Genomic DNA, 14,378 nt, shown 5'->3' with positions numbered 1-14,378 from the left:
CTCCTGAACCACACACAATGTCAGAGGCGTCTTACCTGGGCTAAGGAGAAGAAGAACTGGACTGTTGCCCAGTGGTCCAAAGTCCTCTTTTCAGATGAGAGCAAGTTTTGTATTTCATTTGGAAACCAAGGTCCTAGAGTCTGGAGGAAGGGTGGAGAAGCTCATAGCCCAAGTTGCTTGAAGTCCAGTGTTAAGTTTCCACAGTCTGTGATGATTTGGGGTGCAATGTCATCTGCTGGTGTTGGTCCATTGTGTTTTTTGAAAACCAAAGTCACTGCACCCATTTACCAAGAAATTTTGCAGCACTTCATGCTTCCTTCTGCTGACCAGCTTTTTAAAGATGCTGATTTCATTTTCCAGCAGGATTTGGCACCTGCCCACACTGCCAAAAGCACCAAAAGTTGGTTAAATGACCATGGTGTTGGTGTGCTTGACTGGCCAGCAAACTCACCAGACCTGAACCCCATAAAGAATCTATGGGGTATTGTCAAGAGGAAAATGAGAAACAAGAGACCAAAAAATGCAGATGAGCTGAAGGCCACTGTCAAAGAAACCTGGGCTTCCAAACCACCTCAGCAGTGCCACAAACTGATCACCTCCATGCCACGCCGAACTGAGGCAGTAATTAAAGCAAAAGGAGCCCCTACCAAGTATTGAGTACATATACAGTAAATGAACATACTTTCCAGAAGGCCAACAATTCACTAAAAATGTTTTTTTTATTGGTCTTATGATGTATTCTAATTTTTTGATATAGTGAATTGGTGGGTTTTTGTTAAATGTGAGACAAAATCATCACAATTAAAAGAACCAAAGACTTAAACTACTTCAGTCTGTGTACACTGAATTTATTTAATACACGAGTTTCACAATTTGAGTTGAATTACTGAAATAAATGAACTTTTCCACGACATTCTAATTTATTGAGATGCACCTGTATATACACACACACACACACACACACACACACACACACACTGGCGGCCAAAAGTTTTGAATAATGTACAGATTTTGCTCTTATGGAAAGAAATTGGTACTTAAAGTGGCATTCAACTGATAAACAATGTATAGTCAGGACATTAATAACGTGAAAAATTACTATTACAATTTGAAAAAAAAAAAAATCTTTTTGTACTACAATGTAACTTCTTAAACTACTTCCAAGAGTTCTTATCAAAAAAATCCTCCATGTGCAGCAATGACAGCTTTGCAGATCCTTGGCATTCTAGCTGTCAGTTTGTCCAGATAGTCAGGTGACATTTCACCCCACACTTCCTGTAGCACTTGCCATAGATGAATGTCTTGACGGGCACTTCTCACGCACCTTACAGTCTAGCTGATCCCACAAATGCTCAGTGGGGTTAAGATCCATAACACACTCTTCCAGTTATCTGTTGTCCAGTGTTTGTGTTTCTTTGCCCACTCTAACCTTTTCTTTTTGTATTTCTGTTTCAAAAGTGGCTTTTTCTTTGCAATTCTTCCCAGAAGGCCTGCACCCCTGAGTCTTCTCTTTACTGTTGTACATGAAACTGGTGTTGAGCGGGTAGAATTCAATGAAGCTGTCAGCTGAGGACATGTGATGCATTTATTTCTCAAACTAGAGACTCTGATGTACTTATCCTCTTGTTTAGTTGTGCATCTGGCCTTCCACATCTCTTTCTGTCCTTGTTAGATCCAGTTGTCCTTTGTCTTTGAAGACTGTAGTATACACCTTTTGTATGAAATCTTCAGTTTTTTTTGGCAATTTCAAGCATTGTATAGCCTTCATTCCTCAAAACAATGATTGACTGACGAGGTTCTGTTTCTTTCTTGTTTTTTTTTCTTTTTTTTTTGCCATTTTTTACCTAATATTGACCTTAAGACATGCCAGTCTATTGCATACTGTGGCAACTCAAAAACAAACACAAAGACAATGTTAAGCTTCATTTAACGAACCAAGTGGCTTTCAGCTGTGTTTGATATAATGGCAAGTGATTTTCTAGGACCAAATTTGCAATTTAGGATGATTACTCAAGGATAAGGTGTTGGAGTGATGCCTGCTGGAAATTTGATCAAATGACTTTTTTCAAATAGTGATGGTGCTGTTTTTTACATCAGTGATGTCCTGACTATACTTTGTGATCAGTTGAATGCCACTTTGGTGAATTAAAGTACCAATTTCCTTCTGAAACAGCAAAATATGTACATTATTCCAAACTTTTGCCCGCCAGTGTGTGTGTGTGTGTATGTATGTATGTATGTATGTATATATGTGTATATATATTACACATTACACGTATGTACAAATACAAATCTGTTATATAAAGATAGTGAAAGGGAGTGTAATGGCAGAAGAGGTAGAATATGTTGGATAAATATAAATAGCCCAAGCTGTGTATTGCACATAATTATTGCTCAATGTGGCAGTTTTAACTGTTCATGAGATGGATAGCCTGAGGGGAAAAATGTGTTCTGGTGCTCAGTGCTCTGTAACGCCGGCCAGAAGGCAACAGTTCAAAGAGTTAGTGGGCTGGGTGAGTGGGGTCCAGGGTGATTTTTTTTTTTTTTTTTTTTTTTTTTCTCAGCCCTTTTCCTTACTATGGAAGTGTACAGTACTTGAAGGGAGGGCAGGGGGCAACCAATAATCCGCTTAGCAGTCCGAACTCTCCTTTGTAGTCTTCTGATATCCGATTTAGTAGCTGAACCAAACCAGACAGTTATTGAAGTGCAGAGGACAGACTACTGAGTAGAACTGAATTAGCAATGCCTGTGGCAGGTTGAACTTCCTCAACTGGTGAAAGAAATACAACCTCTACTGGGCCTTTTTCACAGTGGAGTTAATGTGGGTCTCCCACTTCAGAGCCCAGGAACCTTAATGACTCCACTGCTACCACAGTGCTGTTCAGAATGGTGAAGGGGTCAATGTTGGGGTGTTCCTCCTAAAGTCCACTATCATCTCCACTATTTTGAGCATGTTCAGCTCCAGCCAGCTGTTCAACCTCCCTTCTGTACGCAGACTCATCTTCATCCTGGATGAGACAGATGACAGTAGTGTCGTCTGCAAACTTCAGGAGCTTAACAAAGGGTCTTTGGCGGTGCAGTCATTTGTGTACAGGGAGAAGAGTAGTGGGGAGAGCACACATCCCTGGGGGACACCAGTGCTGATCGTGCAGGTGCTGGAAGTGAGTTTCCCCAGTCTCACTAACTGTTGCCTATCAGTCAGAAAGCTGGTGATCCACTGACAGATAGAGGTGGGAACAGAGATTTCATTTAATTTAGTCCAGAGTATAGCTGGGATGATGGTGTTGAAAGCCTAACTGAAGTCCACAAAAAGGATCCTTGCATATGTCCCTGGTCTGTCCAGATGTTGCAGGATATGATGCAATCCCATGTTGACTGCATCATCCACAGACCTGTTTGCTTTATAAGCAAATTGAAGGGGATACAGAAAGGGTCCAGTGATGTCCTTCAGGTGGGCCAACACCAGTCTCTCAAAAGATTTCATGACCACAGATGGTCTGTAGTGATTAAGTCGTGTGATTTTGGGTTTCTTTTGGGGCAGGGATGATGGAGCATTTAAAGCAGCAGGGAACTTCACACTGCTCCAATGATCTGTTAAAGATATGTGTGAAGATGGGGGCCAACTGGTCAGCACAGGATTTTAGACAAGTGGTTGAAACCCCATCTGGGTCCTGTGCTTTCCTTGTCTTTTGTTTCCGGAAGACCCGGCACACATCCTCTTCACAGATCTTAAGTGCAGGTTGAGTAGCAGGAGGGGGAGGAGGTGTTGATGTTTGTATGAGGTGATGGGGTGTGAGACTGGGCTTTTCAGAGCACTTCCAAATGAGGACAGCACATCTTTAACATTGTTACATCTGTACACCAACTTTCACTGATGTAAAAGCATGTTCCCCTGCCTCTCGTTTTCCCCATTAACTTGCTCTGAACAGCTGGAAGCCCGGCAGATGTAACGTGCTGTCCGGAATGGCTTTACTCAGCCAGGTTTCTGTGAAGCACAAGGTGAGGAGATTTTGGTGGTGTGAGCAAGAGACAGACACAGCTCTGTGTAGGGCAGGAAAGTGTCTGAGGAGTGGCCCAGGCATGAGCTGGGTCCGTCGGCCACACACACTCCCCTCCAGGGTCCACGGTGCGAGGGGCGGCAGCGTCCTTGGCGGCCTGTCTTCCCAGGCCCTCGGCATGTGAGAGGGGAAGGCGGCCCGGCCTCTAGCCTGTCGGCCGTGACGTGTGCTCTTCTCCCCAAGTGACTCGGCGGGTCCGGTGGCACATCCAACTTGTCCGAACCCTCCCAGCTCTGGTCCTGGGCGTGCAAGGATGCCAGTGTGTGCACATGGAGATTTGAAGCCGGCTTCCCGAGAAGAGGTGCACTCTGCATTTTAAAGACAGCGGTGATGAAGCATTATTCACATCAGGTGTGCTTCATCCACTGCTGTCAGAACGAGGCTTATTAATTATGCACCCCTTCTTGCTCTCCCTCCCTACTCCTGTCGTGAGCCTGGCTGAAGGGCGGCCCTAAGAGGCGGTGCGACGATGACGAGAAGGAGGGGCGGATCATTCCGCCACAAGATGCAGTTTGTCCGTTTAGTTAGGAAGAGAGCGGAGATTCGCTAGATGAATACTCAACAGTGCTGTTCGAAAGCCGCGCTGATGGAACTTGACCAGCGCTCCAGCTCGCTTCCCTCACTTTCGTCTCATAGCGCGCTTGAACAATACAGCTGCGCCTCCGACAAAAACCAGGAAAAGATTGTCTGGTATTTGCTGCCAAATGTTCAGCTGTTAGTCCCTGGTAAAAACTGATTTGAAAAAAATGACTAAACACAGGACAAACAAACAAAAAGGACTAAAGAATTGGAGAGCTCCACACCGAGACTTCTTGTATTGTAAATGTTGGTCTGTTCTCACCCAAAACAGATTGGATAGCTTTAGATGACATCTGTTGACCTCTCTCATCAACAAGGCATTTCTATCTGCAGAACTGCCGCTTACTGGATGTTTTTTGTTTTTGGCAACATTCGGAGTAAATTCAAGAGACTGTATTGTGTGAAAATCCCAGGAGATCAGCAGTTACATAAATACTCAAACCAGCCCATCTGGCACCAACAATCATCCATACGATTATCTAATCAGCCAATCATGTGGCAGCAGTGCATAAATCAAGCAGATTCGGGTCAGGAGCTTCAGTTAATGTTCACATCAACCATCAGAATGGGGGAAAAATGTGATCTCAGTGATTTGGACCATGGCATGATTGTTGACGCTTCTGAGACACGACCTTGTTTCACCTGCTCGCAGTGTGAAGGCTGTAATCTGTTAATATGGGCACGAAACGAAAACGCGCTGCTCACGCCCTGCTCATAGAGTATGTGTGAATCAGGCGAAATATGGAGTGTGTATTTGAATACACGTACATGTCATTGCATTGGTGCTGACAAAGCTTCCTTCTTTTTCAGAAAGTGAAAGATGAAAATTTGCAAAACGAGCCAGCTGTAGATTGAATGTACAGTGCATCCGGAAAGTATTCACAGCACTTCACTTTTTCCACATTTTGTTATGTTACAGCCTTATTCCAAAATTGATTAAATTCATTATTTTCCTCAAAATTCTACAAACAATACCCCATAATGACAACGTGAAAAGTTCGTTTGAAATCTTTGCAAATTTATTAAAAATAAAAAAATGAAAAAAATCACATGTACATAAGTATTCACAGCCTTTGCTCAGTACTTTGAAGCACCTTTGGCACCAATTACAGCCTCAAGTCTTTTCGAGTATGATGCTACAAGCTTGGCACACATATTTTTGGGCAGTTTCTCCCATTCTTCTTTGCAGGACCTCTCAACCTCCATCAGGTTGGATGGGGAGCGTCGGTGCACAGCCACTTTCAAATCTCTCCAGAGATGTTCAATCGGATTCAAGTCTGGGCTCTGGCTGGGCCACTCAAGGACATTCACAGAGTTGTCCCGGAGCCACTCCTTTGTTATCTTGGCTGTGTGCTTAGGGTCGTTGTCCTGTTGGAAGATGAACCTTTGCCCCAGTCTGAGGTCCAGAGCGCTCTGGAGCAGGTTTTCATCAAGGATGTCTCTGTACATTGCTGCATTCATCTTTCCCTCGATCCTGACTAGTCTCCCAGTTCCTGCCGCTGAAAAACATCCCCACAGCATGATGCTGCCACCACCATGCTTCACTGTAGGGATGGTATTGGCCAGGTGATGAGCGGTGCCTGGTTTCCTCCAGACATGACACTTGCCATTCAGGCCAAAGAGTTCAATCTTTGTTTCTCATGGTCTGAGAGTCCTTCAGGTGCCTTTTGGCAAACTCCAGGCAGGCTGTCATGTGCCTTTTACTGAGGAGTGGCTTACGTCTGGCCACTCTACCATACAGGCCTGATTGGTGGAGTGCTGCAGAGATGGTTGTTCTTCTGGAAGGTTCTCCTCTCTCCACAGAGAAATGCTGGAGCTCTGTCAGAGTGACCATCGGGTTCTTGGTCACCTCCCTGACTAAGGCCCTTCTCCCCCGATCGCTCAGTTTGGCCAGGCGGCCAGCTCTACGAAGAGTCCTGGTGGTTCCAAACTTCTTCCATTTACGGATGATGGAGGCCACTGTGCTCATTGGGACCTTCAATGCTGCAGAATTTTTTCTGTACCCTTCCCCAGACCTGTGCCTCGATACAATCTTGTCTCGGAGGTCTACAGACAATTCCTTGGACTTCATGGCTTGGTTTGTGCTCTGACATGCACTGTTAACTGTGGGACCTTATATAGACAGGTGTGTGCCTTTCCAAATCATGTCCAATCAACTTAATTTACCACAGGTGGACTCCAATCAAGTTGTAGACGTCTCAAGGATGATCAGTGGAAACAGGATGCACCTGAGCTCAATTTTGAGTGTCATGGCAAAGGCTGTGAATACTTATGTACATGTGATTTTCTTTTTTCTTTTTTTTTCTTTTTTTTTTTTCTTTTTTTCTTTGTAATAAATTTGCAAAGATTTCAAACAAACTTCTTTCTTGTTGTCATTATGGGGTATTGTTTGTAGAATTTTGAGGAAAATAATGAATTTAATCCATTTTGGAATAAGGCTGAAACATAACAAAATGTGGAAAAAGTGAAGCGCTGTGAATACTTTCCGGATGCACTGTAGTTTAAACCACAACATGACTGAAATAGTCTTTATACTGGTTATGTGTTGAACATATGTGGATTAGACATATGATTGGCCAAAAAAAAAAAAAACAGTCTTTAAAAATGTTTACATTTGAAGGAGGGAGCTGAGTCATATTTAGTGACCAGAATAGAGACTTGTGGGGTGGGCTCTTTTCATTTGGGCTAATAAGCAACCTCCCAGAACACCCTAGTAACTGCATAGCAATGTGCTAAAAACATAGTTAGGCCTAAAACGAATTAACAACAGCATAGCAACAACCTGACAACCACCTAGAACACCCTAGCAACTGCAGAGCAGTGTGCTACAAACACAGAAAACAACTTAGCCACAGCATATTAACAACCTGGCAACTACATACTGTTGCAGTGCGCTGCAACACACAGCAGATCACCATGACAGCTGCATAGCATGCCCCAGCAACCATCCAGAACACACCACATACTGTAGCATCAATGTGCTAAAGAGAAAAGCGAACACTTTAGCAACCACCAAGAACACCCTAGTTTCTAAAATAATGTTAGACATTTTCATGAGCGCTGGTAATTATTCAGACACATACACTATGCACCTTGGTTAAATGTAAAGGATAAACACGTTTTACTTTTATGAACAGGTTTCCTGGAAAGGTGGGAGACTGGTAGCACATAACTATCATTATTTCACAGCTTTCATAATGTTTAAGCTTAAACTTATCAAATTAATTCGTCAAAAAACAAATTTAAACTTAGATGAGCAGTTTCTTGTCTTCCCCAGTGGAGACGGATGACAAAACACGCGTTATTTGGCACGCTTCACTTGTGATTTTGATTCATATTCGTGATTCGCAAAACACATGATTCGGACCGCTTTTTGAATCTTTTTGATTGGTTCAAAGGAATCAAATTTAAAAGATTCGACTCATGATTCTTTCACAAATCAGACATCACTATCGCCGATCTGCATGCAGTTTGGATGTACAGATTATTTTTTGCTGTGTTCTGTCGCAAACGTAACAAAAGGCTCTGGAGAAAGTTATCGGAGTAAAAGTATAAATTCTCTTTAAAATGTAGTGAAGTAAAAGTCCAAAGAAATAGTCATACTCAAGTAAAGTACAAATGTTAAAAACCTGTACTTAAGTACAGTAGGGCTGTCAAATTAAAATTTGAATATTCGTCGAATTTAAGAAAATTCATTCGAATTTGCATTCGAATTTTGGATGTGTGCTAAGAACTGACAATGACTTCAGATCGATTGCATTCTTGCGCTAAAAAAGGCTAGACACATCGCAACAAGCAGGTGTCTCAAGATGCTTTTTTAATGTTCTTTTTAATTAGACACAGCATCTAAAAAAACAGCACTCCTGCACGAGGCTCTAAATAAAAACAAAGCGAAACAAAGACGTTCGTCTAGCGCGCGTTTACAAAGAAAAACAAATGGATGGTTGCAAAAGCTTTCGGTGTGAACAGCCCCTTACAGTAGGTGGAGGTCTTTGGCCTTTGCATCTTGCTTTCTTATAAGCATTTCTCAGATTAAGCAATGAGTTGTTTAAATGCTTTGTCAGGAAAGATGTTCAACTTGGGAAGGTCTGTCTCAAGATCCTCATGTTCAGTTCCAGTCTGTTGTGTTCTGTCTGATTGAACAGCCCCTGGCCTGGGCTCATAGTCTGAGCCGCTTCACCACCGAGTTCAGCCGAATACCACTGCTATCTGGGAATATTGCTACTCTACATACAACTGTAATGAATAAAAAACAATGTGGTATATCGCTGTTATTATAGCTTGTGTCTGGGGTAGTATACTGTGGAATCAGTGCAAGTGTCACACCATGTGGACTGCCTATTGAAGCTTTTCCTCCCCTCATTTGACTTTTGACCTAACATTTGAGAATATGGACTGACTAAAACTTTTTATTTATTTTACACACATTAGTTGAAAATGAAGTGGTTTTTTTTTTTAACTGCCAGGAACGGTGCTGTATGGTTTATGTATTTATTGCAGCCTCTTGTGGACTAAGGAAACAACGTCAGTTTAAAAATCAGCTGACATTAAAATTTGAATATTATTCGAATTTTGAAAATATTTAAGGTATAAATGTGAATTTAGTTTCTCTGCTCAATTGACAGCCCTAAAGTACAGTAACGAAGTATTTGTACTTCGTTACTATAAACCTCTGGAGTTATAATGTCAGTTGCATGTTTATATCATGCAAGTGCAAGTTTATATCACACAATTGGGACAAATAAAGTTGAAATGATGAGATTTAATGTCAAAATTGTGAGTAGTAAAGTCACAATTGTGAGATATAAAGGTACAATTGCTATAAAGAGTTAAAATTGTGAGTAAAAAAGTCTTAATTGCGAGTTTCTATGATGCAATTGCGAGAAATAAAATTGTAATTGAAAGAAATAAGGTAGAAATTGAGACAGTCACAATTGCGTGAAAGTTACAATTGTGAGTTGCATGTTTATATCACACAATTGTGAGAAATGAATTGTGAAAAGAGGAAATGACAAGATATAAAGATACAATTGCGAGAAATAGTTAAAATTGTGAGATATAGTCACAATTGTGAGAAACAAAGTTAAGATTCCGAGTTATAAAGTCACAAATGCAAGATATAGGGTCAAAATTGCGAGAAATAATGTCACAATAGACCTTTTTCACAGATTATGATGATGCGTTTCCACCTTATTTAGCAGCGTAAATCTAGCAAACCTTTTATATAATAATTTTTTTTAAATATTGAGTGTAGGTTTATAACATTATGCTTTGTGTTATATTACCCTGGAATTAGTTAAAAAAAATTAGTTTCCACAGCTGTGAGGGGGTTTCTGTTACAGCTGCTGAGAGAGTGACAATAAATCTGGCATCTTCTCCCATCTGACTGTCTTAATCCACCGCTGTCTATTTTTTAACTGTTCTGGAAAGTCATTCAAAATGTAGGAGTGGATTTTTTATTTTGGTGTAAGTGAAAATAATATTTGCTGTGATCTCCCGTTCACTTCTGTCGAAGGTTACCCTGCAATCGTTTATTTCCGCATTCCAAAACCCAGAGTGTGAAAAAGTTCTATTGTGAGTTATACATTTTATATCACGTAATTGTGAGTTTATACCATGTGGTTTGAAATAAAGTAGAAATTGTGAGATACAAGGTCGAAATGGCAATGGCAAGAAATTAAGTCACAATTGCGAGTTATACAGTCACAATTGCCTTTTTTATTTTCTTATTTTGTGGCTGGATCAAAGTGTAAATAAGGCCTATTTCCTAAAAAAAAATGTAAAAGTGAAAAGACATATGAATGTTTAGATTAATCGATAAAAATGGTATTTTTTTAATTTGTTTTTCAATTGGAAAAACAAAACCCAAAACAATAATTCGGTCATTATTGCGGAATTCGAAATTATTTTGTTAGCTTGCTTGTAGAGATGGAACAGCAGCACAGCTGTATAGGAAACGTAGATTGCCCGGATGAGCGGTCATTTATACAGGCTTGCTATGGACTTTGGTCATTATTCAGAAATATTTCACCGCCTAATGATCCTATTGACTAATTAGGATTCAATATTCCAGAGAGCCGTGTAATAAACCTGGATAACACAATTTAATGTTTTTAAAACAACCAAATAATTTCTTCTGTAGTAAAATACAACTTATCATGCATTAAGTGTTTAAACTATCTTCAGCAGGGTATAAGGTAATGAGAATTTTGGGGGCAAATGTGCTTAATTGCCATTTAAAATGATATATAGGCTTCAATTTCTCTTTCAATTTTGGGGTGAAAGATTATCTGGAGATGTTGATTGTGAAATGTCATGTCACCTAAATGATGATGTTAATGGTCTTAGTGTTTGTAATAAACAATACGTTTGTGTTCTTATTGTGATGGCTTTGCTCTTATGACAGAAACCCGAGTTGAAATCAAAGAGTCTGTTAGAGGCCAAACAATCTTCATCATCCAAACCATTCCCAGGTAAGAGTGTCAATGAGAGGGAGAGTATTAGACCTCGAATTAGTTAAAACTGACACAAACATAACCAGCAAGAAAAATACTGATCATTTAGCCTGCTTGTTAAATTTGAGTACTTTTCCGACTCATTTGAGCCTGTGTTTTAGCATAACACTTAGTTCTTTATACAATTTATATCGATATTGTTTGTGCCGTTCCATCCAAACTTGTCGTATTTGCTATGTAAGGCCACTTTACAAGAACAGTGAGCTAAAATACATTATTCTTAATCTGTCAGAGATGTGAACACTGCCATTATGGAGCTTCTGATTATGGCATATGCCCTCAAGACATCCTGTGCCAAGAACATCATTGGTGTGATCCCATACTTCCCCTACAGTAAACAGTGTAAGATGAGAAAGAGGGGGTCGATAGTGTGCAAACTGCTCGCTTCCATGTTAGCTAAAGCAGGTAATGACCTATGATGTCCCTACTTCTGTTTTTTTTGTTTAATTATGAAAACTTTATGATCAACTGTGTTTTTAAAGGGATAGTTCACCCAAAAATGAAAATTCTTTCATCATTTACTCATCCTCATGCCATCCCAGATGTATGAATTTCTTTCTTCTGCTGAATACAAATGAAGATTTTTAGAAGAATATCTCAGCTCTGTAGGCCCATAGTGCAAGTGAATGGTGACCAAAAAGCGCATAAAGGCAGCATAAAAGTCCTTTTTTTACTATAAATTCTCCTTCCTGCCCAGTAGGGGGCGATATGCACAAAGAATGTGAATCGCCAAAAATGCAAAAAGTGAAATTAGAGATTTATAGTAAAAATGGACTTAAATATTGATCTGTTTCTCAGCCACACCTATTATATCGCTTCTGAAGATGTTGATTAAACCACTGGACTCATATGGATTACTTTTACACTGCCTTTATGTGCTTTTTGAAACCTTCAAAGTTCTGGTCACCATTCACTTGCATTGTCTGGACCTACAGAGCTGAAATATTCTCCTAAAAATCTTTGTGTTCAGCAGAAGAAAGTCATACACATTTGGGATGGCATGAGGGTGAGTAAATGATGAGGGATTTTTCATTTTTGGGTGAACTATCCCTTTAAACAAGCTTTAAAGGAAAAGTTCCCCAAAAATGGTAATTATCCTTATACATCATATTATACGTGTTTGAAAGGAGTACGTTTTGATAGTATTTTCATGTTTTTTGTGAGGTATCCCTTTAATAAAATGCACTGTTGACCAGGCCTGACTCATATAATCACCATGGATCTGCACCAGAAAGAGATCCAGGGCTTCTTCAGTTTTCCTGTGGATAACCTGCGGGCATCCCCATTCCTGTTGCAGTACATTCAGGAGGAGGTGGGCAGATTTAACAGAGATTAACTTCCTCTTTAAATTACAAGGAGAAACGAATCTACTGAAACAAAGGAAGTATTTTATGTTCTTCCTTTTTCTTTCTTGCTCAGGTTCCTGATTATAGAAATGCAATCATTGTAGCCAAGTCCCCATCTGCTGCAAAAAGGTAACCAGTTCTCTGTGTGTAATACGCTACCAGTCAAAAGTTTGGACAGACCTTTTCATTCCTAATCATTAGTATTTCTCTACATGTTAGAGTCATCAGAACTATGTAATACTAATAGCACTAATGAAAGTGTGGGAATTATGCAGTGACCAAAACAATATTAAACAAATCAAACTCATCATACATTTGAACTTATTGAGAGTAGGCTCTCTTTTTCTGTATTACAGCTTTTCACACTTTCTACCAACTTCATGAGGTGCACCCTGATATGCTTATTAAACAGTATTGAAGGAGTTCACAGTATAGAGAAAGCACAATGTGCTTAAGATAACTACACACAAACAATTATAATCTTTCATGTCTGTATTGAACACATCCCATTAAATATTCACAGTGCTGAGGTCATTCCACAGCATCTCTATTGGGTTACGGTCTGAGCTGTGACTAGGCCACTCCAGAAGGTGGATTTTCTTTTTTTGAAGCCATTCTAGTGGATGGCTTCGATGTTTAGTGTCATTGTCCTGCTGCATCACTCAACTTCTACTGAGCTTCAGCTGGTGCACAGCCACCCTGACATTATCCTGTAGGATATCTTGATAAAATTAGGAATTCATTTTTCCCTTGATAATGGCAAGCGGTCCAGGCCCCGAAGCAGCAAAGCAGCCCAAAATCATGATGCTCCCTCCACCGTACATCACCGTTGGGATGATGTTTTCATGTTGGTATGTGGTGCCCTTTTTACACCATACGTAGTGCTGCATGTTCTTCCCCAAAAATTCAACCTTAGTTTCATCGGTCCACAAAATTGTTTCCCAGTAGCGTTGTGGGGTGTCAAGATAGTCTTTGGCAAATTTCAGGCACGCAGCAATGTTTTTGTTGGAAAGCAGTGGCTTCCTTCGTGGTGCCCTGTCATGGATAGCATGCCTGTTTAATGTTTTCCGTATAGTAGACTCATGAACAGAGATGTTAACCAGTTCCAATGATTCCTTGGACAAGTCTTTAGTTGTCACTCTAGAGTTCATTTTTACTTCACTGAGCATTCTGCGGTGTGCCCTTTGAGTCATCTTGGCTACTTCTAGGGAGAGCAGCCACAGTACTAAATTGTCTCCATTTATAGACAATTTGTCTAACTGTGGACAGATGTACGTATATCTAAGCTCTTTGAGATAACTTTGTAACCCTTTCCGGCTTTATGCAAAGCAGCAGTTGTTGATCATAGGTCTTCTGAGATCTCTTTTTTTTTTTTTTGTGAGGCATACTCCACGTCAGCAGATGCTTCTTGTGAATAGTGAACTCAAAATGTTTTGAGTGTTTTTTATAAGTTAAAGTAGCTCTAACCCACACCTCCATTCTTGTTTCATTAATTGGATGCCAGGTTTGCCAACTCCTGATTCTAATTAGCTTTTGTTGACGTCTTAATCCAAGGGGGTTACTTTTTCCACAGCACTGTGAATGTTTGATGGGATGTTCAATAAAGACATGATTATAATTACAATTATAAATGTTTGTTTGTAGCTTAAGCACATTGTGTTTGTCTACACTTGTGACTTTGAAGATGAGATATAATGTTATGACCAATTAATGCAAAAAACCAGCTAATTCCAAAGGGTTCACATACTTTTTATTGCCACTATACATTTAAATATAAGGACACTCTGTAAAAACATTCAAATGTGTTATCAATGACTTTGTGCCTCATTTTTTCACCCAAAAATGAAAATTCAGTTCTTTTTTACTTGCCTCTGTGTTGT

At 40.2% G+C, this 14,378-nt stretch overlaps 1 protein-coding gene across 4 annotated transcripts in view; it reads left to right on the top strand.

Moving 5' to 3' along the window:
- LOC127452306 (phosphoribosyl pyrophosphate synthase-associated protein 1) overlaps positions 1 to 14,378 on the top strand; it is a 41,090-nt gene that overhangs the window by 4,183 nt on the left and 22,529 nt on the right. For all 4 annotated transcript variants that reach the window (XM_051717691.1, XM_051717689.1, XM_051717690.1 and 1 more), the window contains 4 exons: positions 11,044 to 11,110; positions 11,385 to 11,557; positions 12,349 to 12,464; positions 12,572 to 12,627. In XM_051717691.1, the coding sequence (XP_051573651.1) occupies positions 11,044 to 11,110; positions 11,385 to 11,557; positions 12,349 to 12,464; positions 12,572 to 12,627 (412 nt within the window). The remainder of the gene's footprint in view (positions 1 to 11,043; positions 11,111 to 11,384; positions 11,558 to 12,348; positions 12,465 to 12,571; positions 12,628 to 14,378) is intronic.

This window comes from Myxocyprinus asiaticus, chromosome 14 (genome assembly GCF_019703515.2).
Source record: "Myxocyprinus asiaticus isolate MX2 ecotype Aquarium Trade chromosome 14, UBuf_Myxa_2, whole genome shotgun sequence".
In the NCBI taxonomy this organism is placed as follows: domain Eukaryota; kingdom Metazoa; phylum Chordata; class Actinopteri; order Cypriniformes; family Catostomidae; genus Myxocyprinus; species Myxocyprinus asiaticus.
The sequence above is the reverse complement of the archived record's forward strand: the minus strand, read 5'-3'. Positions and strand labels throughout refer to the sequence as shown.